The following is a 25,396-nucleotide window of genomic DNA, read 5'->3' as shown; positions in this document are numbered from 1 at the left end:
CAGATGAAGTTAGCTCTGCAACAGCCAATATTAACTGCAGAAAGTAGGAAGACAGAGAGAGCTAATGCTTTATCCTGACAATGCCTCCCACTGGTAGCCAGCTTTAAAGCTTGTATCATTATCAAACCTATTGATTTAAACAAAGAGAGACACAAAAGATAGTGGCTCCTAAGGACAGACACAGCTACTAATAACATTAGTAACATGTCATTCTCTCCCTAACTGATACTACATCTGGCTTCAAGTAAGTGCTGATCACATCAGACATGCTACAATGATGAGGAAAAAAATCTCTTTACACAACAGAAAAAACACTATTGCAAGAAGTTCTAAGAACTAATCCATAAAGAATATGAGACAAATCACAAGTGTATTTTTAACAGATTCTATGCTTATGCATTCATTATTTCATTGCACTTGCAAAATATGAATTTTTTTCCATCACACATGAAATAGCCACAAGCATGACCCCATGTTATTTAGGAAAAAAAAAATGGAGGGTGGGACTTCAGAAATAATAAAGTTAGCCCTGGATGCCAAAAATAAAATTCTTACATGAGTGAAGGTCACAAAGAAAATTAAAACTGTTGTTTGGAAAATACCTCAAGGATACTACAAGTTCTGCAAAGCCAGTCATCAGAAAGCTAGCACATTAAAAGTTAAGGGTTGTAATTCCAAATTGCTTTTGAAGTGTGTAATTGGAATCAAGAGTTTCTCTGCAATTATTTATGAAGAGAAAGTTTTAAGTACTCTGATATTTACATTTGGCACGTAGTACTTACATAAGCAATTGACTTTTCAACAGTGCTGAACAGCCATTAGATTCTAACTTAATTAACATCTCCCTTATTTCACCTCAAGGTTTAGTATAAATTGCTTTGCACACCAATGACAAAGTGAAATTGCTCTAGCACTCAAATGAAGATGACTAAGTTGTCATTCTCAAGCAATTTTTTTTGGCATTCAACAAAATATACTACAACATAAACAGCTCTTGAAATGTATATATTCACATGAAAATGCCCTTTCTTAACTATCAAAAATAGATCAGACTGATCAAACATGATATGGGGAAAAAAATGTTGGGGTAAGTTTTAACACTCAAAAAAGGGAAGAAAAAAAAAGTCTGAAAACCAAGTAAAACTTACTCTTCTGTCATAGCTTCATGATTTGTCAAGCCAAAGTTAGGCAAAGGATCTTCAATCTTGGGAGTCTGAGGAACATTTAAAGCTGGAGTGGTCTTAGAAGCAAGAAGTGCTCTTTTTTCATCTTTCTCAAGTGCTTTTCTTTTTCCACCATTCTGAAAATATTCTCGGCATACACTGAAAAGACAAAAAGAAACATTCCCCAGGAAAACTGAATGCTCTTGTTAGTTATTACTATAGCTAAGACACATACCAGAGGTTTAAGAGATACAACTGCAGTCAGCTTTTAAACTAATCTGGATTTTATTTCAACTTTGGTAAATCAGCTTTAAAAAAGATGTGATACACCCAGCAACACACGTGAAGTTGAGTGGTGGGTTGTTGGGGTTTTTTTCCCCCCCAAATTATGCCGTAAGTCACAGCTGAGTAACCAGATTCAAAATATTTTTATCTGGACAGACTTTTAAAGTAAGACAGCAGAAGTCTAGTCAGAATATTGCTAGAAGGTAAACTTCAGCTCAGTTCTCCACTATAGTGCAAAGAGTTCTCAAGTAGCTCCCTGTAAATACAAGGTTTTGAAATGTGTGTCTTGCTGGCACATAAACTGAGGGAAAAGAAACATAATCCAGATTTATGAGCAATCTTACATCCACCAGTTTTTAATTTTAATTGAGTTTACCTGGGTCTATTTTGTTTTAAGTAACACATAGTAGATGTATTATTGTGAAAGACTTATTTTAGCTTTCAGTTTTTCCCCATATTTATTTATTTTTCTTAGAGAAATCAGAACGAAATAATCTAATCATACTTGAACAAAAATATTAGCCAGTTTAAAGAAATTAATGTTACAAAAAAAGTTATATAGCTTTTGTGTACTTCAACCAGTAGTCAGCATTAGTGTATGAGAAGCACTATGTTCGAGAATAACTGAATTTCACCCACAAAATATAACTGGAACTGGAAAAAAATTGCTGCTGTGAAATTAAAAAGCCGGACACGCCCCGCAAAATTCAGTTTTTTAAATTAATGTGCCAGCCAAGTATTTGCACGGAAATTTTAACAGAAATACTACTTGTTTGAATAATGTTTTCCTAACAACCCATTTTTATGATGCTTTCTTGAAATTCACTCCATTTTCCTCTAATAAAACTGCAGAGGTTTGTCAGAAACATTCCAGAAAACATAAATTCAAGTGTAGTTAAATAATATCTTATACAAAGCAGAATCAAGATAATGACACTTCCCATCACAGATTTAAGAATGGACATGCTAGTATAATGTTACATTTAAATCATAAATAGTGACAAGGGCACTTGGAATGCACAGGGCTTATCTAAGGTTTGGTGATATTTTAGGCATCAAATATACTTAATCTCTTCATCATATAAGATGTGAAGGACAATGAGAAAAAGTCAATGGAGTGGCATTGAGTTTCTTAGATGGAAACATACACAAACAGATAGAAGTACAGATAGAAGTCCCTTTACCCCAAGATAGGTAGGAAAGAAGCACCTTGAATCAGAAATGTGCAATCACAGAGTGGGTCATGTTAGAAAGGACCCCAGTGGGTCATCTGGTCCAACCTCCCTGCTCAAACAGGGTCATCCCAAAGCACATGGCACAGGATTGCATCCAGAGGGTTCTGGAATATTTTCAGTGAGGAAGACTCCACCTCTCTGTGCAACCTGTTCCAGTGCTCAGTCACCTGCACAGTAAAGAAGTTCTTCATTTTCAGGTGGAACTTCCTGTGCGACAGTTTCTGCCTGTTGCCTTTTGTCTGACCAGCTGGCATGACCAACCAGTGCCTGGCTCCATCCTCTTGACACCCTCCCTTCAGATACTGATAGGCATTGATGAGGTACCCTCTCAGTTGTCTCTGCTTGAGATTGAACAGGCCCAGCTCCCTCAGCCTTTCCTCAAAAGAGAGATGCTCCAGTCCAGGCTGCAATACTACCAGACATACAGGCTGCAAAATCATAGCAACTCCGTCTATTAGAGATTGCATGTATGGAAAGACAACAATTCTAAAATTAACTAAGTATAAGGAGCCAGTCACTTAAATTAGCAAGAAAGAGATTTTAAAAAGATCAATAAACAAAAGAGAACCCCAGAAAAAAACACTTGAATTACTGCTGGTATGCTAAATAAAGTGGTTTTACACATTGTATTATTTATTTAAAAACGTGATAAATTAAGAATTATTTAGTTCTGTGTATCAGTTAGTCAAAGAAATGAAACTTGGAAAGAAAAATCTTTTTTGTCAGTTTATCAGCTACCACAGCACTTTTGTTAGCACCCTGCAGTCTCTTTATTTTTATTCTAAGTCTTTTATTCTCATTACATCTCTTAAAACACCCAGAATCAATGGCAGCTTAAGTAGTGTTGCACTGACACGTAAGACACGAGAGAATTCACATCGTTGGAAGAATGTGGTCATTTTTTTCTCAACTATTCATGTTACCAACCTTTTCACTCCCTAGAAGCTGGTGTGTTACCCACCTTAACACTCACTTAACAAGCACAGGAGAACCACCTACTTGTAAAGTGCAAATTCCTCTTGTCACTGAGAAGCCATTTCTTCCTCGTTCTTGGTAGTGATGGAAATGTATATTTTTTCCATCCTTCTACCCCTATCATGTCAACTGAGTTCTCGTAATTCTATATTCTTCATAACAGACCTTCCTCATGTGCACATAAGACACTATACTAGCAAAGTCAACCACAAGGAGAAGCATCTCCTATTTCTGCATCTCCCCTGGCAGACAACTGGCCAGTGCCACAGAAGGCCCAAGAATGGATAAAATTCTTCACATTCAGATCCCAGGCTCTACATATTGGTGCAGTACCACAAGGTACCAAAAACCCCCAGCCAAATCCATCCAACCCAAAGAAAAAAATCTCAGATCATACTGCACTTCATAGCCACTGAGGATCATCTCCCCTTTACACTTTCCTGACATCACAGTCGTTCTGGCATAATTACTACATGTTGCCCTTCTGGCTCCTGAGCTCTCAGAGGAGTTGTCTATGTACTCCCCCTGTAGAAGTGACCCTCACACCTCCTGTGGGGTAACAGCGAGCATGGAGGGACTCACTGCATTGGTAGCTAGCAGAGATAATGCACTCTGTAATTTACCCCATGGTAACCTGCTGATGTAGTCAGGATGTTTAATTTCACAGCCATTAAAAGCCACCATTGATCACTCTGGTTTTGAGTATGCAGTTTTATAAGACTCTACATTTAACAATTGTCTCAAGTAAGGAACAGAGCATCTCAATTATCTACAAAGCAAAAATTAAGGAATCTATTTTATAATTCTAAAAACTGACATAGCTCCATTTTTAACTGACAAACATTCAGTCTCTGATGACACAATATTAGCTCTACAATTAACATACTTGCTTGTGAAGAATTGTGCAATGTAAATGCTATCTGAGCTGACACTTGCTACAGTTCACACAAACTGTGAAATAAATATTTCAGGTCTAAATTGTTTCAGTTTCTTAGATGAGAGACAGGTTAGGTTTCTGGGTGAAGTGTGTAGTTCATGTCTTTGCCTTAAAAAAGAAACCAAAAAATCAAATTTTTGTATTTCCTCAGTGAAACTTACTTCCATACTTCAAATCTCAAACGGTAAGCAACCTGTTCAGTTGACTCCCCTGTTCTGTCTGCCATTTGGGTTGGACGCATAAAGGAAGTCTCAGAAAAAGCCAATATGAATACATATGATTTTGTTAATACTCTCCAGCAATAAAAGAGAAGCTTTGTTTTCAAAAAGAGTGACTAAATCCACGAGTTTCAATAGAATATAAAATGAAAAAAAATAAGGGGGACAGTGCCAAGAAACACTATATGAAATGTAAAAGCCATAACAGAATCGTTAATTAATCCTTCTCCTCAAGTAATAATGAACAACTAAATTAAAGCTGGTGTGGTCAACTTTTATCACAGCAAAAAGCAGTCTCTGATAGCTGTAATCAATGAGGATTTCAAGCACCCAGTTTTGTTGCCTGACTCTTTCCTTCTGCTTTATAATGAGGAAAAGGTGAGCTTGACTCATGTTCCTTAGAATATTTACTAACCAAAACCTAATACTGAAGATGGCTTTCAGTGAGGGTACAGAGAATAACAAACTTCCCTTCAGAGCTGAACAATGTCTGGACTTCTCATCATGGTTTCTGTCTGCAAAACGTATCTCCCCTCCTATCTTCACACTGAGGAACAAGTTTTTAAATGTCCAATCTCAGAGCTGCTAGCCTGAAAAAAATAAAATTGCAAATGCTTCTACAGGTTTAACCCATCCACCTCCCAACATCCAAAGTGAAGGGAGGGAGAAGTCTCAATTGCCCTTGTACATATTAATCAACCTAGAAGAGCAGTCAAGTTTCCTTTGGATTAAAAATATTTCATTATTGTCATGGGCACCCAGCTTCAGATTAAGGAAACAGAGTGTTCAGCATTGGTGAGAACACCAGGTTTCTCAATGTAAAGTATCATATTTTTTTATCAGCATAATTATATTTTTTTAAACTTCAAGTTGAGAAACTTGCATATAATACATTTTTCCATTTTGTTTTTGATATTTGGTCTCATTTCTAAGGGTTTGAGACAGTTTTCCTCTGAGAAACACAACTAGATCTGTAATCATATGTTTCTCTTGTGCTGTGTCCACCCCAAGCCAGGTTCTGGAGGCAGTATCTTTTATTGCCAGAGGATTCAAAGAACTTGAAAATAGTCAGCAGTTATCATATGATCATTGCTCTAATTAGCTCTAGTGTTCAACAAACAAATATGCTCTTGTCAAAACAAAGCAGTCATAGAATCATAGAAATATCCTGAGTTGGAAGGGATCCATCAGGGTCACTGAAATCCAACTCGTAGGCCTGCAGAGAACAGCCCCAAGAATCACACCATGTGCACAAAAGTATGGTTCAAACACTTCTTGAACCCTGTCAGGCTTGGTGTTGTGACCACTTCCCTGGGGAGCCCGTTCCAGTGCTCAAATACCCTGTGGGTGAAGAACCTTTTTCTAATATCCAACCTAAACCTCTCCTGACCAGGCCATTCCCTTGGATCACCACATTCACTGGTCACCACAGAGCAGAGATCAGTGTCTTCCCTTCCTCTTCCCCTCATGAGGAAGTTGTAACTGCAATGAGGTCTCCCTTCAGTCTCCTGTTCTCCAGGCTGAACAGACCAAGTGCCCTCAGCCACTCCCCATACCTCAGCTGCTCCCCATGCAGCTCCCCTTCAAGTCCCTTCACCGTGACCCTCCTTTGGATGCTCTCTTTATATCTTTCTTATATTGTAGAGCCCAAAACTGTCCCCAGCACTCGAGGTGAGGCTGCCTCAGCACAGAGCAGAGCAGGACAATCCCCTCCCTTGCCCAGCTGGCGATGCTGTGCCTGATGCACCCAGGACAAGCCTGGCCCTCCTGGCTGCCAGGGCACTGCTGACTCATGTTCAACTTGCCACTGACCAGGACCCCCAGGTCCCTTTCTGCGGTGCTGCTTTCCAGAATCGCATTCTCCAGTCTGTCCATGCATCCAGGGTTGCCCCATCCCAGGTGCAGAATCTGGCACTTGTCTTTTTTAAAATTCATACAGTTGGTGATTGCCCAGCCCTCTAATTTGTTGATGTCTCTCTGGAGAGCCTGTCTGCCTTCAGGGGAGTTAACAGCGCCTCACAATTTAGTATCATCGGCAAACAGTGTGCTTAACAGCAAAAATTAAGACTGTCATATAAATGTGGACATTGAACATTGTCTTTTCCCATTTTAAATGGCTACACTCCTGCTGTTTCTGCCACCTCCCTCAATTCCATTCTTGCAGTGAATTGCTCAACTAATTGCATTAATCAAAAAAACCTGCAAAATGGTGTTGAAGGGACTTGCAAACACTCATTCATTCAATCTTCCAATTCAACAGGATCAGCTTTCCAGTTCTAGCAGAGATCTGCTATTCTCAAAGATCCTCTAATACATTACTTAGCCTTCTCTTCTTTTGACTAGACAGCTCCAGTTTCTAGAAAAGAACACCAAGGCTTTTGTGGAAAAAAATAAAAGATTTTTGATAGTTTCTTTATCTTTCTTGGAGTTGAGCTGCTGTTTGTTATTTTTTAATTGCAGTGGCCAAGGTAATATTTTGGCTAAGAGCAATGATGCATAAAGTCAGAGTAGTGCATCACATACCTTGTGGACAATCTCATTAACACAATCAAGTATGATATTTGCCTCTACTGCAAAAGCATCCCATGACCACTTCATATTCAGTTTATGGCCTGCTTCAGAATCCAAATGATTTTTTGAAAAACTGACACAATCAATTATTCCCTGGCCTTTATTTGTACAGCTGATATTTAATATAGTTGATAATGTTTAATGTGGTGATCTGTCTACCCACTGCTTTTCTGATCCCATGTTCCCCCTCCCACTCTCCCCTGCCCTTAGCCCTGGCCCTCCCTATTGGTTCCTGTACCCCAACCCTGCCCATGTACCGCCCCTGAGCCCCTGAGAAAAGATCTCTGCGCCCGGATCAGGAGGGCTCTGTCTCTGAGGGTCGCCGGGACAAGATGTGATTAAAGTCATCTCAAACCGTCACAGGAAACCCTTCTCTGCCTCCTTTGCCATCACTGGTTGTAGCGCTGCGAGCTGCCGGAGCAAGACTGCGGGGCTGTCCGAAATGAACTACGGGATTGCAACCGTGGTCACACTGCCCTAAGCATCCCCGCTGAGCTCTCAGGAACGCTGCAGCCTGCTAAGGTAAATCTAGCAACTACAACAGTTTAGTATAGTTTATAATTGTATTAACTTTAATTCTGCTCTCAGAGTGACAATTTCTCTCTCTTTGGTCTCATTTCCAAATTTAATAAATACACTTTACTCTAGCAGACTGCTAATAAAGGTATTGGCTAGTTATGGATACAGGGACAAACTTTGACAGCACCCTTCCCAGTAAATCACATTTTTAAGATAAGCTTCTTACATTTATTCTCTGCAAATTTTTCCAAACAGTTCTGTACTCACCTGCCATTAATTTAATCAGAACTGTATTTCTTTGCTCATTAAACAGTCAAATAACTTTTTTTAGAAAATGCAGGTCTAGATAGTGTTTTTTAATGATAATGAGAAGAGCAGATTTTATTTTTTGTTCTTTAAAAAAACCAGTCAAGTCAACACAAGTCAACACTGAGGCAGAAGCAACAGAAAGAAGCAAACCTGCTGGTCTGGCTTATTCTGTTCCAACTAGAACAGAACTGTGAGAACCAGAACAGGCTGGCATTCATTGTCCATACAAAGGTTCATCAGTCTATCTATGCCAGCAAAAATTAAAGAGTTACAAAAATTATTCAGGGTAAATACCATCTTACCCTGTCTTTTTTAAAGTTTTGTGTTGTAATATAAATGAAAGAGAAACAGAAGTGTTAATTTCCAAATACCACTTGCTACTCGCATACAATTTTCTATATATAAAGGAAGGAAGGAAGGAACAGTTGAGTGTTGCCCAGGCTTTTTACATCACCACTCAGGGGATCGTTAACCTGGATTTGAAAGCGGATAAGTTTTAATCCCTCTTCACCCGTCCCACTCCCCAGTTAACGGCTGTATAATGCTGCCGAAACAATAAACAAAATTGGCCCTATACAACTCAGCATATGGTGACTAGCACAGTCTATCATGTACTGCTTTCCATCTTTTATGGTTTCTATAGTCTGGATACATGCTCTTTAAATCAACACTAATGAAGAAGTAAACCAGTAAGTTTTATGTCATCTGGTTTAAGAATTAACATCAGAATTTTTCCAGTGTCTTCAAGTAAATAGGTAGAAGGACTGTTGAAAGAAAAGCAGAATTGTTATTCTTGATCCTGAGAAGTACACATAGATTCTCTAGTGCTTATTCTATACTATCTGATTTATTTTATCAGATCCTAAGAAAATACAAGGAAAACAAAGGAAAGAACAAAAACCCACAAAGTCTTTTGTACTTTTTTTTCCCCTTTTAACTAATGGAAAAAACACTTCTCAGTTTCAGATCTCTGAAAAGATCTCCTTCAAATTAAAACAAAACTCAGCCTCTCCTTTCTTCAGGAGGGGTATACTGGTGGTTCCAAACTATTTTCAGCATTCCACTCACAAATTCATCTGATGTGAAACAGCTACCTTCCTGCTGTCATGGTAACGTAGTAATAAGCATTGAGCAAAAGCTTTCACTTAAGTCTCATGCAAGTTCTCTTGCATGCAGTTCTGCACCCAGGCACAAGGAGGAGTAACAACAATGGGATCTGCCACCTGTATGGCACACCTCTGGGCTCTGTGAAAAGGAACAAAAAGTAGCAGAACACAAAGTCAATCTGGTATTTAGCAATCCAGGCCTCGGTATAATCTGAGACACACGAAGTGAAAAGTACCCTCTCTTTTTCTACTAATATAAAAACTCATGATCCCTTGACTTTGCAAACTGAAAAGCTATGTACTTATCTGAAGCTTTATACCAAAACAGAGCATTTTAGTGTCTCTTAGTGGGTTGATTCTCTTCCTAATATGAGCTCAGGCTGCAAAGCTCAAACTGGACATTTATTTCAATGTTCACTTTGTAAATGATCTATAACAGAAACCAAGTGGGAGTCCAACACCTTCAATATACAAGTCATCAACTGTCCTCCCCTGTCCACAAGAAACATTATCCTGTCCTACAGGGTAACAGAAAAACTTTCCACAAGCTAAGGGATTACTCTCAGCTGAAACTAAAGTAAGAACACACAGCTCTATCGAAAATGTTTCACATAGTAGCTGACAATCAAAATGTAAGAAAATATCAAGCAATGTTCCATGGAATCTGCTCTGGGTCCAGTACAACTGTTTTTTTCACAGATAGCCTGAAGAACAGTCAGTTTCAGTTCCTTATAAGTGATCGGAGAAGGATGCCAAACCAGGGTAGGGTGGGAGGAAGACACTGCAAGAAATCGCATTATCAGAATTCAGTATGATTCAATGGAGCATAATGTAGAGAAGAGAAATACAAATATCAGCATTTCTGCAGAAGTAATGAATAGCACAAATAAAAGTAAACAACTATCAACTCAGGAAGCTTTTAACACAGAAATAGGCACCTGGGGATCACAAGTTAGAGGAAGTCAGTGCCATGCCAATTATCAAAAAACAAAACAATGCATACAAACAAACAAAACCAACAAAAAACCCCAAACAACAAAACCCAAAACCAACAAAATACCAACCCCCCAGCAAATAAGGTCAACAGCATAAATGAGAGTCTACTGCAACCTCAATAAAATCTCTTTATTTTATTTATCCCTGACAAAGCCATTGAAATGCTCTGTCCATTTTTGGGCTTAGTTCTCTATAACTGAGTCACCGCTCATGTAATTGTGACAAAGACACACCAAGCATGTCCAGAAAGGCGTCTATAAAGAAACACTTAACTATGATGGATTTTTTCTGAGCTAAAGGATAAAACATTGGTAAGTAAAGGAATGGCTTTCAAATATTTAAGAGTTTATGCTAGGGAAAAAACCCCAGCTTGTTATTACTTGCTCCATTTCCAGAAGCCACAGAACAGCTCAAGCTGCCACCAAGATCAACTGCTTCACAGTCAATTTCCTCTTCTCTTTTTGGTTTTATGGGCTCAAGAGAATTTAAATTCAACAATGCCACATCTACTGTTCTTTGCTATCTTTTGCTCAGCACTTTGCAACACTCACCTGAAGGACCTACAAACTGGCACACAAGATCACTTTTTGGTTTTCTGAAGTCATTCACTTCTCAATGGCAAGACCATTGATACACTCTCTTCCCACTTAAATCTCAACAGCATTTTGTTTTATTCTGCTGTACAAATTCTATAATATGTCTTGGATGCCAACTATATCCAGGAACTGAATGACCAACATTTCTCCTCTTTTTAGTATTTATTTTCCTCAAGGATTGAAATAGTTTAGCTCCTCATTTCGTGACTTTACAGTTCAGATAGCCCAACAAAAACTAGATGTTTATGACTAATAGGAATTTTAGAGTTTTCAATGCATTTAAAACAAGTTTCACTGTGGTTAAAGTCTGTCACAGGAGATTAAGAATTGAAATATAAGTATCAGAGATTTGCATTTAGAGATCAAACACTATTATATGTACAAATCAAACTAAACCCCTGAAAATTAAACTTGAGTTACACTCACTGCATTTACTCAGCTTAGGTTCAAAACCATGGAAAATTACTTCATAGTTTTATTTGCAAAGAGCTTCAGTATTTGAGAAAAAAAAATTGTTTGTTGAAAATACTTCAAAAAAGGATCACCTAATAAACACTTCATAAGCTATTTCCTTAGTAAGCTGGAACACTAAGAAGGTATTTCTTTAAGAAAGCAATAAATTATTAACATGCTATAGGACAAATGTTAAATATGGCAAAAAGTAAAAAACACTTAAGCTTTGTATTAGAAATAATTGCAAGTAGAAGCATGCAATTGCGTGTTTCAAATACATTATTTACCTGCAACACCATTCAATTCGGCCTTCCCCTTCACAAGTTTTTGCCCAGTGATTATCTGCAAGGTTTTTCATTGCCACAGCATATTCACACAGAGTTTCCTCATCCTCACAGTGCTCACGCCAGATCTTATCAAAGTCTCCCACTAAACAAAACAAAACAAAACATAACAAAACAAAAAATTGCACATCAGATACAAAGTCTCTCATTATCTCCATGGCAAAATCCCCATCCAGTTAAAAAGTTACATAATGCACCAAGAGATTACTTTACATGCACATAACAAAAACAAGTTCCCCTTTCTCTAGTTGTAAACACAGAATTCCAAGTTTTGAAGCAGGAAGGGGCTATCAGGTACTTGAGAAACCAGAAATATCAGTATACAGATTTTGTTCAGTTTGTTCTGTGAAATTAAAGTCCCTGGGAAGATTTGCTTTCAGGTTTCTGTGAATGAACATTAACATGACAAACGTTTCAGAAATGAAAGATTTAAAGGTTTCTACTAGTGTTCACATCCATGGCAAATACTGTGGATGACATTACATGAAAAAGCCATGAAAGTTTAACCCAGAATATAGGTTTCCTTGGGTACATGGGAAAAGAAGAAGGAATTCAAACCCTCACTGACTGCTGTCTAATCTAGCCAGTCTCAGTAAATTAGCTTCTAGGGGATAGTACTGAAGAATCAACCAACTATGATAAGGAAATCTCAGACAAACACCTCTGCTGATCTCTAGGGACAGATTTATTTCCCTGCTCCTCACCTTGCTGAAAAGAAGTCTTGCAGGTTTAAGTTCTGGCACTTCAAAGTAAGTAAACATAATTATTTTCCTTATTTGCTCTTAAGTATCCACTTCTCCTAGCCTGCTTTACATAATGTACTGCTAAACAAAAACAAGATAAATGCTAGTCATGGCTAGCCCCAATTCCTATACAGCATGCAAACCCTTGGTGTACCTTACTGAAAGAATATTTCTGCCTAAGAAAGATGCTTTCCTGATACGATGTTCATTAATTTCTTTTGTGTTTCTTAATCACAAATGTGTGCACACATTTAGAATATATATCAATCTGCAGAATAAAAAATAGTACCAATTTTGAACTTACAAGCTAATACAGCTAAAAAAACGTTTTCAAGAACGCAGCTATATTTTAAGGTTTAACTCGGACAAACAACACACTTATCACAACATGGTTCCATCCTGTAGCATCTTTATATTAGAAGGAAATACTTTAAAAGTATATCAGCCATAAGCTAACAATTAATGTCTGTTAAAGCCTGAAAGTAGCTTACAATATGACCTGTCCTCAGACTAGAAAGAGATTTCTGTTTCTAACACGCTTACGGCAATTTCTTTGATGTACTTTGTCTTAATTAGCAGTAAATCAAGGATTTTTTCCAGGGACAACCTTTTTATTTTTTCGCTCCTGTGCAAAGCAGCAACAATCCTCACCTCATTTATCCTCCGCTTACAGAAAGACTGGCCCTGATGGACAAGTATAGAAGTATACTTAAAAGATTTAAATCAACCATCCAGGTTACTCCCTACTTAGGTTTGGTTTAGGGATGTCATAGCAATTTTCAGAAATAAGCATCTAGTACACTGGTACAATCATCAAAGTGAGTCATGTTTAAAATTAGGTGTTTATACTCCCTTGTGTGAGATGGCAGTTGAGATGGAAGGGAAGGGAGTGGCCACAATTTAATGTTATCAAAATGAGGAAGCTGTGCAAGAAATCATGTATTCTACTTGCTATTCAACAAGCATATATGAGAAAGTTACACTGGACAAAAAAAAGGGTATAATACTGAATGGCATCCCTCATTATTTTCTAAATGATCCAAGTTCAGAGAGGTGTGCTTTATAAGAAGTGGTACCAGCAAGGTCAGCAGCTGACCACCATGGCAGAGAAAATGTCCAAGTTTCAGGCAAGTCCCCAGAGAGGTTCCTGCTAAAACCTGTGGGGCACTTTTCCAGAGCTTTCAGGAGAGCCTTCTGTAGAAACGAACATGCAGAACATAACATAACCCACTGACAAAAGAGAGCAGAAAATGGCATCAACAGTGGCCTACCAGCACAGGGGGTACACAAACATGACTCCTAGCAATCCGTATTTCTTGTTATCAAAGTGCAGAACCTATACAGCACCAAGCCAGAAAGCACTAGCAAAGTTTGAAGTGATTCTCAATAGCAAACTAATTCTCATGCAACTTAAAGTGTCATAGTTTCTCTGACGCAATACTCTGAATCTTACTGCACGCTCCAGACAACTGTGTAATGCTTTGAACACTTGCAATTGCTAAAGATTTGTTTGAATACATGGCCAATTAGGTGAAAAGTAAATCAATGAACACTTACTGAAGGAAAATATCACAAATACAAAATCCAAAGTTTATTACTGTTCTTTTATTTCACTACTTCATCTGGTCTATCCTGAAGCAATTATTCTATTTCCAAATACCCCTTTTCCTTAAAACTTAAGAAATAAGACAGATGGGAAAGAAGAAATATGCAAAGACCAGATGTTCTTAACTAGCCTACCCTTACTAACAGCAAAGTAGTGATGCCTTCTAACACTGAACACTGCTCTCATAGCAGCTGCTCTGATTTCCTTCTGAACAAGGCATAGATTTGCACGTCTCCCTGGAAGTCAGATGAGGGTTAAAAGCATCCACAGATAAGGGATCTTAAATTGAAATATATAGCAACAGACCCAGAGCTGACTACCAGCAAGCTGGGACATGAACTTTGGGTTACAACAGAACTGCCTATAACAGCAACAGCTTCTTGGCTCTGAGCTGACAAGAAAATAAAATTGAATTATACAGACCACGAAGAGAGAGATGCAGAATAAAAGTGAAAAATTCGTCACAAAGTAGTTCTGTCACACATCCTATATTAAGTCAATTCTGTGAGCACTTCTGGTTTATTTTCATTTACCAATAGAGAGATACAGAAATTGTCTACATGGGACAGATACAGCCCTGCTTTTGTATGAGAAACACTGAAATACAGGACGGAAGAAGGCAGATGAAACAAGGAGAGGACAAACTTCCACAAGATCACAACTGACAGAAGGAAGGTAAATGTGGAACAACTTCTGGCTGTTCCAAGTAAATGAGGCATTCAGAAAAAGCATCTTAAAAGAAAAAAAAAAGTTATTTCCTCATAAAATGTGTAACTAAGCTTAAAATTCATGAAGTTTGTGCAGCTGGGCAAACTATGGGAAGAAAATCCATGACAAACTCCATATTCAAAGATGAGATATCTAACTTAGGAGCTCCTAGACCACAAAAATCACTGAAAGACAGAATGGTAAGCAAGCACACAGCGATACTCCAGCAGCATTTTTCATTTATTCTTGTCTAAGCATCTGCTGTTGACCCACTGTCAATACTGATTTGGATATGATGCCCATTTCTCTACCCTTTCATGAACACAAGCTCCAAACAGCTGCAGATAATGGGTCATGTTAAGGCACTGGCACTTTCAAAGTGTCTGGGTCTAATTTCCTTTGAGCAAATAACATGGAAGTGAATTGTTTTGTTGTGTTTTTTCCTCCCCCATACTTTAACACAGTGAGCTTTGAGAAGACACAAATAGGCACACTAGATATAGGAACTTTAAATCCAGAATTATGCTCCAATACTGAGTTGAAAATGCAAACAGTCCTTCCTATCTGTTGAGATTTTGAGATAGTGACTACAGTAAGTCTTGTAGCATTCAATTTCCAACATCAGATATCCAGAACACAGAAAAGTTATGTATTTTTTAAAATCAATACATTATAATCCATTGTGTACTAATTTTTCAAGCAACACATTATAATCCAGGTGCAAATATGGCATTAACTCTATACTAAACATTTATTTATGAATCAATAAATTTTTGCTTATGTAACCAAAAAGGCAGTAAAATATGCAGGAAGGTTTCACGACAGAACTAGTAGTTACTAGAGAAATAAGATACATAAAGTCTTCTGTTAAGCAATCAGTAACAATGTAAATTAAATAGCAATTTGTGATAGGCTAATCTAATAGAATACAAAAAAAAAGTCTTTAATCTTTGATCACATCCTAAAGTTAATATTTGATTTTGTGTATTAAACTTTTAATCTCACATACTCATGCCCATACCGTAACATAAAGTTGAAGGCACTAAACACTCCTACTCTGCACTTACAGATTACCTTTTATACAATTTACAACCTCTTTTGAGTGCTGAACATTCAGAGATCTTCATAGGCCTGAGATCTCCATCAAGGAGCCACTTATGCCACTGTCCAGCTGAAAAGTGTGACTGGCAAAACTAGCTCATAACAGGAGTTTCCCACACCTCTCAAACCACTATATTTATGCTATTTTAAAATTATTTAATGTTTGTTCTACTTTATTTAGAATTATCTAGAAAATAAATAAATACTCTTCACCTTGAAGATTAACTATTCCTTTAAAAACAAAAAAGGCCAAAGCCCACTGCTTCTTATAATTCTGTCAGTGAACAAATATCTGACCAACTTGTTCTTCGTAACACATACTTTACAGTAACAAAAATCCAATACTACTTACCTAGAACAGATGAATCTCTCTAAATAATTTCCACCCACATTAATACTGCCCACAGAATAGCCAAGTCATAACCCTGAACTCAACCACAGAGTAATCAGCAGTTGCTGAGTACTGTCACAGAGAGAACAGGTCAGGCATGTACAAGTTATTTTTAAATGATCCTAATTACAAGATAATTTTAATTGTGGATAACAGCAATAGAGACCAAATGTTAGCTGTAAGTTTCAACAACTGAAAACATTTTTAATAGAGAAGAATCATACAAAATTAGTCAGAACTCCCCTTGTTCCACATTTATTTACAAGTTCTTACCAGAGGTTCCCGGAACAGCCTGAAGAAGACCAAGTTTGCCATTCTTGGTGGGACAAACCTACACCATAATTCTTCTCTCCATGAAGTCAATTATTAAGAAAAAAACCATCTAGCTTTATTCCATCCCATTTAAAAAAAAATTAAAAAGACATTTATTTGTAGAGTGTTAAATTCAACTATTATTTAAGGTATGCTTATAAAATAAACAAAAAAAAATTAAGTATGCAATTTTTCTTCAACTTCTGACAGAACAAATCATGTCAACTGGTATTTCAAGAAAACACAACCTTCTGTAATATAAAAGAAATAGAGCTCAGTTCTGCTAAAGGCAGTATTTTTCATTTCAGAATGGGATGAAACCTAAAACAACTGATTTGAATAATTCTGTTTTATCAAGCAACACAATAGTTGTCACGGAGAGTTACAAAAGTACTATCTGCACCCACAAGAAGAGATTTGTAATTACTATTTTCCATAACTTCATTGGTACTCTTTGGAAAAACAGTGCAGTCATCTCTGACAATCTCAAAACTAAGTACAAAATACTTCATCCATCACCAACCACGACCTTGCATAACAAAAGTTAACTGACACTGACACTGCGCATTTAAGTCTTCAGGTACATGCAGTGCAGGTCTTAAGCAACAACTTCCTCCAAAAAAAGGAAATAAAAAATAATAATGATTAAAAAAAAGTCTTGGCTACCTACATACTGATATAACTTAGTAATGTAATAAACCAAATTCAATCCACTCCCTTTTCAACACTTTCATTTAACAACACATCGCCTTCCTATTTTCTCCTCTACCAGAACTTTGATGGCTCTGGTAGAAGAGAAAATAACCTCAGTATATTGACTAACAACAAAAGACAAAAGCAAAACTGACATGTTAATATTTGCACAATAGCTATTAATATCAACACTACCTCAATAAAAATTAATAAATATTGCTCATGGTAAAAAGGAAACCTATCCCCGCAACTAACGAGTGTCCATGGCAATGCTGGATAACTTCAGATGACTGGCTGCTGGCCATAGCACTGCCTAGCAAGATTTCTGAGGTTTCTTTTGTTTGTTGATGGCAATGCACTGCAGAATGAAAGCAATCCATCTCATTTTCAGTCTCTTAAGATCACTTCTCACTTGCTGGAAACAGTAAACTAGCTTCTCTAACATGCTAAACAGTAAATGAGGAAAGCAGTCCTACACTGTTCACTAGGCCAAAGCTGGAATCAAATTCCTACAAGTATCTGCCAAAATTTCCTCATTAACTGCATCAGTTGAAATTTAGCAGTACTACTAATGTATGGATGCTGTGGCAATGATAAGAAAAATTAATTAGGAGTATGAGGAGTATGAGGAGTAATGAGGAGTATCAGCAAATACTATGATATTCGTCATTTTCATTGTATACAAGATAAACTTACTGAACATCTGTCTTACTAAAAGCATATTCAGCATTCCTTGCAAAAGACATTAGGTATTTTTGGCTTCTCTGTTTTCCAATTTTACTTGTCTATATACAGAACATGAACTTCAACTTGGACAAAGTTCAAGCAATCAGAGTTAGTATTTTCCTTCTCATGTCTGACTTGTATTTGCTTCACATTTAAGAATTACCTGAACTATTTCAAAATAAAATATTTTTTAAAAAAATCAAGTGCAAGAATCTAATTTTCTCTATCTCAGTATCAATGTTCCTCCTTTCAACTTACATAGAAAGGATTCATTTGACCAAATGTGGATTCTACATCTGACCTCTTAGGTAAGTTTCCTATCCATTTGTTAATACGAAACAGACTCTAAGGGCCCAATTCACTGATATTTCACCATCTACTGGGGGTCAGCTTAGATCACTCTGAAGAATGATTTGTGTCTCTGATCATCTGCTATAAATCTCTGATGGCTGTCACACAAACAGCATGTATGTGATAGTTTAAGCAATTACTGCCCCCAGGTGTTGGATCTACTCTACTGGAAACTTCACTCCCCTCCTCTTTCCCAAACCTGACTTTCTGGAATGGACTATGTGCACCTTAACACAACCAACACAGAGATGAGTGTGTTAATGAAAACTACTGATTTTGGTAGTTTTTGAAAATGCAGGAGCAAAACTTAGAAGGAGCTGATGCATAGGTACAGATTTTATTATGCTGACCCTGTAATGGGAATACATTGTCCCTGCCGGGGCAACAAAGGAGCAGGGAAGGTGACGTACACCTGTTTGTCCAGTGAGTGCAAGCCCATGCTGTAGCCAATGTGTTTTCAAATTTACGGGTCAAATAAATGATAGCAATAATTAAATCCCCCAAATGTAAAATCTTACGCGATTTCTAATGAAAGCCTTGTTGCAAAACTGTGGTGTGCAAACTGTAAGGGCAATGCTACCTTAAACCTCATGTAATAAACTCGCATCAATTTTCATTTTAATTTAATAAAATTTAGTTTCTTTCTCTTGAAAATTCAACAGTGATTATTATGTCTTCCGCTTCCAAGAAATTAATGCAAGTGGTAAAACACAAATTAATATCTTGAAAACTTAGGTTTATTTCTACTGTAAACCAGTTACATTTAACAAAAAGGAGTCACAACTGTTAACTTATCGTGTAGAGTTCAATGACAAAGTTTTTCCTGTCCTGTGAAAAATGACACCATTTCAAAATGTTTCCTGTTTCACATCAGGAAGAACTTAAGCTCTCTCACGGTTTTTCATGAAAAACATGAGACGAAGAGACCATGAAGGAACTGAATTCAAAACAACCCTTCTGTCTAAATGTCTAAACCACTTACCTACTTGATTTACTTACTATCATCAGGCAGGGTGCTGTAAATTTCTCCTAATTTTCTGAAAAACCTTTAAAAAAGTTGTTCTCCATTTCTTGGAAGTTTCAACAAATCTTTCTTTTAAGGAATCAAACTGCCACCTAGGAATGTTTTTGTCAGCTTCTGTGATATGGTAACTAGTAACAGGACAAAACCCAATTCTGTGTGATTCTCTAAGCCTCAACAGCATTAGCAGGCATATATTAGGAGAAATGAACTGTTTTAGTGAACATACAGGAAAACATTTCATAAAATACCTTTACAGATACCTCCGCAACTTTTTCCACTTGTACTCATTACAGGATTTTGAGGGAAAAGTAGAGTCTTGTAAATCGTCTTTCAGACTATATACAAAACCATCTATAACTGAGGGTCATGCTACAGAGAAAATGTTTACTTGATAAATACAGCTCTGCATGACTACAAAGTAATAAACAACTGAAAGAAAAAACTGAAAGAAAAAACTGAAAGAAAAAACTGAAAGAAAAAACAGCCTCTGTATCAGGGGAAGGGATTTTTATCCCAGTAAAAATTAAACTTATTTGGTTACTACAAGCAGTTGGAAAGAAACAAACATACATCACATAGCAGATGTTCAGTAGATCTCGCGGAGTTCCTTAGGAACCACTAAATCTGCTTTTACAAGTCTGTCTGTCAGGCTTGACACACATCAGCCTACATGCAGTATATGAAACATTCATGCATATATACAAGCCATACAACACGCTCCAGCCCACGGCTGCAAGTGCCCAAAAGATGCATAGAGGAACGCTCTGTAAAATCTGGGGTCACCTGTGGTACCAAGCAACAGAACCAACAGCAAGCGACTAAATCAAGCATTGTTTTTTCCCCATCTCCATGTAGTAACAGAAATTCAAACATCATGAAAAACTGTAATTTCTGTACTTTCTAAGTGCTTGTGTCAAACATCCAGAACCACCCTGAAATTTCTCATTAGTGAATAACTCACTACTTGAGAGCAATTTCAGCTTTTGGATTTTATTGTGGTGTGTAAAATAATTAAGATTAAACTAATCCATTTGAACAGGAAGCAGGAGTAAAACTAATAAACTCCATGAGCTTTACACTAATGAGAGAGACACCTAAGTGAACATGTTACATCTCAGAGTAATTCTCACTTAAAGTATTCTTTATGATGAGAAAGTTTATAGGGTAACCTCAGGAATTATGTCTATTTTTAGGAATCACTATATAGGTACTGTCTTTCTCTACCACTGCCTAAAAGTAGCCTGAAACAACTTCTTAATGATTAGCTGATTTAGCTCAGACATTCTCTCAGCGTGGACAAGGACCAATCACTAATTTAAAACCTACACTCATTTGCTAAACTTCATTAAATAATTTCAAAATATCACATAGAATACTACTGTAGGACCCACAGTAAAAATAAAAAAGCAGTCTACAATTTCAAAATACCAAATCTGCCATGGCATTTATGATTACATGCTCCCCTTTATTTTCTTATTAACAACAGAGATGGTAAGAGAAGGGAAGCGGAAGAGAAGGCAATACAGAAAGATAAAAAGGGGATAAAAAAGGAGAAGAAAATTTAAATATTCCCACTATAAGTTGTACTAGTAATATGCAAACAATAGAAAAGATAACTACTAGTCACACAGCAAAAAACCTAAAACTGTTGAAGAAAACAAAAAAATGCACTTCAGTGCAAACTTAAACGTATTTCAGCTGCATAATTTAAAAAAAGGTAAATGCTTGTCATGAATGGCATGGGGCCATGACACGACATGAGGTACAGTACAGAACTACATATAAAATCCATGCACCATACTCACAAGCATAACTGATTCACTAAGTGCAGAAATTAAAAAATAAGCCAAAGTTCAGCTTTGATCAATTTCCAGAATTACAGTTTTTCACTAGGAAAAAAAAAAAAAAAATCTAAATCAAACCCTTTACATGACATGATGCTGACTGAACTTCTAAACTTTATTCTAGTAATTCCCTAGTAACTGCAAAAAATTTGCCACAATGCTTCCCTAGTTAAGAAATATTGCTCTTGCATCTCTGACAAGTATGCAACTTCTTCAAAAACATGTTAGCTTGCAATTTTGGAGCATATTGTCACATTTTCACTGGCTCATCTTTAAAAAAGAGGGGAACAATTGCAGAAAATGAAATGAAATTATAACAATGGTGCAGTTATAAGAAACCCAGATAATATACTGGCTTGCCTGTTACAACTGCCCATTAAAACACAAATCTTGATAATGTCAGCAAGGCAAATGAATTGGCAAAGAAATCCCCTTATTAAAATCATGTCCAAATAAAAGCTATCAACACACATCTCAGTGTCTCAAGGATGCATCTATTTCCTTTCAACACTTCTAACAGAAAACAGTAACTTAGGATCATATTACAATACCAAGAGCTTTCTTAGACTTATCTACCCTGTGCAAAATAATCATATAGCTCTCAGGATACTGAACATGATTTTTAATCTCCCAACAAAATCAATATGGGATTCTACTTTAGCTTCTACAGACAAAACACTGAAGTCCACTCAACAGCAATTCTAGTACTGTTCGCTTATTTAGACAAAATGGAAACTAGCTTCATAGAACTCCAGTAAAGCATGAGAGGAGGAAGAGTACAAAAAGAAAAGAGAAAAAAAGACAATACAAGATTGCAGAATAATGTTTCTGCTTTGTATGGAGGTGAGTGCACTGAATTGTGGGGTCAAGAGGCTTTCCCTGTGTGAAAAACCGTAAACACCTAAGAAAGGATGAGGGGATTTTTCCTCTTTGCTTTTCCATACTCAAGTCATAATTCAAATTGTACAGCAAAATTACAGATGATTTATTGATTTTTTTACTTCTATTTAACGAACTGTCACATTTAATTTTGTCAGGGTAAGATACTTGCCAGTCAGTGTCACCAAGCATTAGAAAAAAAAATTCCAAGAAAAGACCTTTCAGAGATCAAGCATGTCCCAGTATTACAATTTCAGAATGACATTAAAGGCATTTAAGAAGGAGATTCTCAAGTCTGCCTTTAGAAGCAAAGGCAGATGTAGATAGGAAAGACTCCAAAACTAAAATTCTTAAGCTGAAAGAACCTAACATGAAGTACTACTGGCTACTAAGCACTAGTAACCTGTAAGGACCACCTACTACCAGATGAGAAGGTAATGGGTGGAGCTCTTCTTGTTGCATATATGTGACGAATTGTTTGGTTTTAACTCTCAGTGAAATGACATATCATGTTGCTAATTCCGAGTGACCAGAAAAATCAGTGTAAAGTTTTCACTAACTCATGATTTACAGGTCACATGAAGTAAATGAAAATGTTGTTGGTTCTTTCACCTAAGCAGCTACACACAACTTACCCTTGAGCATGAACTTGCTTTTTGCTAAGAAGTAGGCTCACAAAAACTTCCACCTAATTTAGGCTCTCATCTAAAAAAAAATCAGTTGTTACAGAGATTGCTCACTTTAAAAAAAAAGTTAACAATGCCAATCCTTGTCTGTCTTAATCTCTTGGCACTCTGAAATAACACAGAAACATGTAGTGCTAAAAGCTGGACTCCTTTGCCAGGATTTGAATGTTTAAGTATACTGTGTTCATTCTCCCAACATTTGAGTGAAGAAGGGAGATCCTCCCTTAAGTTTTGCCACACCAAGGCCAAAATAAACAGCGACTTTTGATCAGTATCTAGATAAGTAGGTATTTGTGCCCAAATCCCATGAGCTGGCTCCAGGGGAGATTTTGGGAGTCCAGAAGGCAGTATAACCTTGTTTCTTTAATAGAAGTGTCATATGCAAACACAGAGGAGAGGCAAGAACTTGTGCCTACAAGAGGAAGAGGTCCCATTTTATGTGTGTTCTTCTGGAAGTGAGCTCACTGAATGGAGGGATGGATGAATTTTCTGTAACCTGTGTTAGCATTTCAGGGAGGCTTAAAAGCATTCCAATACCACCCATAAAAACCTTGCATAAGGGCATTAATACCAAGTAGATTTTTCGAAGACTACAAGTAATCTATTTTACAACAGCTTTACCCCAACCCCTTCAGTTAGTGCTCCTGCCTTAACTACTGCACTACGACTGAAAGACAAGAGGCACACATAATTCACAAAGACCTGTGCCTTTCCAGATCACCATTCAATCCCTTTTGGCATTCATCATCTACTGTCCTCACGGTTGCCGATCCTCAGTTTGGAAAACACTGCTATACGACCAGGAAGCTCCCTTCTCAGCCAGGAAGAGGGCTCCGCTGCCAACAGCTCCAGGAAAGCGGCACAACCCCGGCAGACCCGATCGGGTGCCTTCGGCGGGGCTGCGGGCAGCGACGGCAGCGGCGACCCCGGTCTCCCGGGGAGGAGCAGGAAGCGAGCGCGGAGCTGCTGCCGGCCGCCCTCCCCCGACACACCCCCTCGGCAGCGGCCGGGGGCGCCGGGCCGGCCCGCCGCCCCCCGCCCGCGGGGGATACCCCGATCCGCCTCCGGCGAGGGCAGCGGGGCGGCCCGGCCGGGGCGGCCCCCTCCCCCGCGTTACCTTCCCGGTACTTCTTGCGCAGCCGCCGGTGGACGCTCTTTACCACCCCCGACAGCTTCTCCTGCTCCAGCTTCCGCTCCTGCTCCGGGGGTGGCGGCGGGGCGGCGGCGGCCCCGCCGGGCCGGGGCCGGGGCTGCGGAGCGGCCTCCATGGTGTTCCCGCTGCTCGCCGCGCACCGCCCGGCCCAGGGGGAGGCGCGCGCTGTGCCGGGGCTGCGCCGGGCGGGCATGCGCGCACCCGCCCCCGCCGCGCGGTGCGCCGGGAACTGCAGTCCGCTCCCTTGGCCGCAGGCACCGCGCTGGCCGCGCCCCGCCGCTCTGGGACGGGTTTCTTCCGACAAAACTCCCGACGTCGCACATCTGGAGCGAGTCACTCCGCGATGCTTAGCAAAACAGGGAGGTGGAAAACACACCAAGTGTCCAGGGCGGTGCGACTTCCCCTGTAGCTTCTCTGCATTACCCCAGTTCACGGCCTTCCCAGGAGACCCCCGTAAGAAATCCGGCTGTGAGTCCGTCTGGCGCAGGGTGACAAAACCCATTCCCCGCCTACAAACGACCTTGCGGGAAAAACCTGAATTCAGAACACACTCGAGCAAGCCTGGGCGGCTTGGTGCCCGTGGTGTGGGCGCGGGCACTTGAGGAGCACAGTTTTGTACAGGCTTTTTTATGTCTTCATGAAGCTGCTGGGCCCGTTTCTCTGCAGAACTACGTTTCTGGCATTTATTTGGGTGGAAATGCACTGCCGGAGCAGGAGCAACGCCTGCAGCCAGCAAAGCTGCCCCTTACACAGGGCACTTTTGTCGGCAGCTCTCTGTGGCCAGCCTCAGCCTTTCCCCAAATCCCAAAGTACTTCAGTTCTCACTGCCAGTAACTGTTGGAAACGGGATATACAAAACCATTCCTCACGAGATCATGGCAGGGAAATATGCCATGAAGCTGCTTGTTTGACTTGGCCAGAAGCCGCTAATTGTCTTCTCTGAAGATGTTAAAAAACATTAAGGAGGTAATTGCGGCTACAATTAAATCTGTGACAAATCTAACAGTGGGTAGGGTTGAGATTTCATCCTGATGAGAAGTCAGTGACACACAAGTTTGTGCAGTGGGGTGTATAACAGGTTCTTATCAGCACCATGGTGGTCTTGTCAGAAAAAAAATTACAACTATTCACAGAACATGGTTGTATTCTGCTTTTCTGATAAAATTCTTTTGAAGGTGCAATTATCAAGGCAAAACTTTAATGTCCAAAGAAAAGGTTTTCATTGTTACTGACTGCAAAGTCATCCCTTTTTCACCACTCTGAGTGAGGTAGGCAAATACTGATCTCACCCATCACCTTGAAGTGCCCACATAATGCTCAAAGGTCCAACATTTTCTGTGCTGGTATTTTTCAGCGAGTGTTTAAACAATTCCATTGTATTTGCATCTTTCATCACTATGTTTATGTGTTATCATGTATTTTATTGTCAGAGTATTTCCATTTTGTTTTGTTGGGTGGGGATTTTTCCCTCA

The 25,396-nt window shown here is 38.6% G+C and overlaps 1 protein-coding gene across 2 annotated transcripts in view; it reads right to left on the bottom strand.

The window, feature by feature from the left end:
* Nucleotides 1-24,062, bottom strand: part of SAMTOR (S-adenosylmethionine sensor upstream of mTORC1) — a 36,292-nt gene extending 12,230 nt beyond the window's left edge. Inside the window, exons 1-3 of one of the 2 annotated variants that reach the window (XM_068997300.1) lie at nt 23,889-24,062; nt 11,651-11,792; nt 1,149-1,322 (exon numbers count right to left, since the gene is read on the bottom strand). In XM_068997300.1, the coding sequence (XP_068853401.1) occupies nt 1,149-1,322; nt 11,651-11,792; nt 23,889-24,039 (467 nt within the window). In that variant the 5' untranslated portion in view covers nt 24,040-24,062. Of the gene's footprint in view, nt 1-1,148; nt 1,323-11,650; nt 11,793-16,529; nt 16,628-23,888 lie in introns of those variants that run through there. The other variant, XM_068997307.1, reaches the window with a different exon arrangement.
* Nucleotides 24,063-25,396: the final 1,334 nt, after the last annotated feature.

Source organism: Aphelocoma coerulescens, chromosome 1A, assembly GCF_041296385.1.
Source record: "Aphelocoma coerulescens isolate FSJ_1873_10779 chromosome 1A, UR_Acoe_1.0, whole genome shotgun sequence".
Lineage (NCBI taxonomy): Eukaryota > Metazoa > Chordata > Aves > Passeriformes > Corvidae > Aphelocoma > Aphelocoma coerulescens.
Note: the sequence above shows the minus strand (reverse complement) of the source record. Positions and strands in the feature narration are given on the sequence as shown.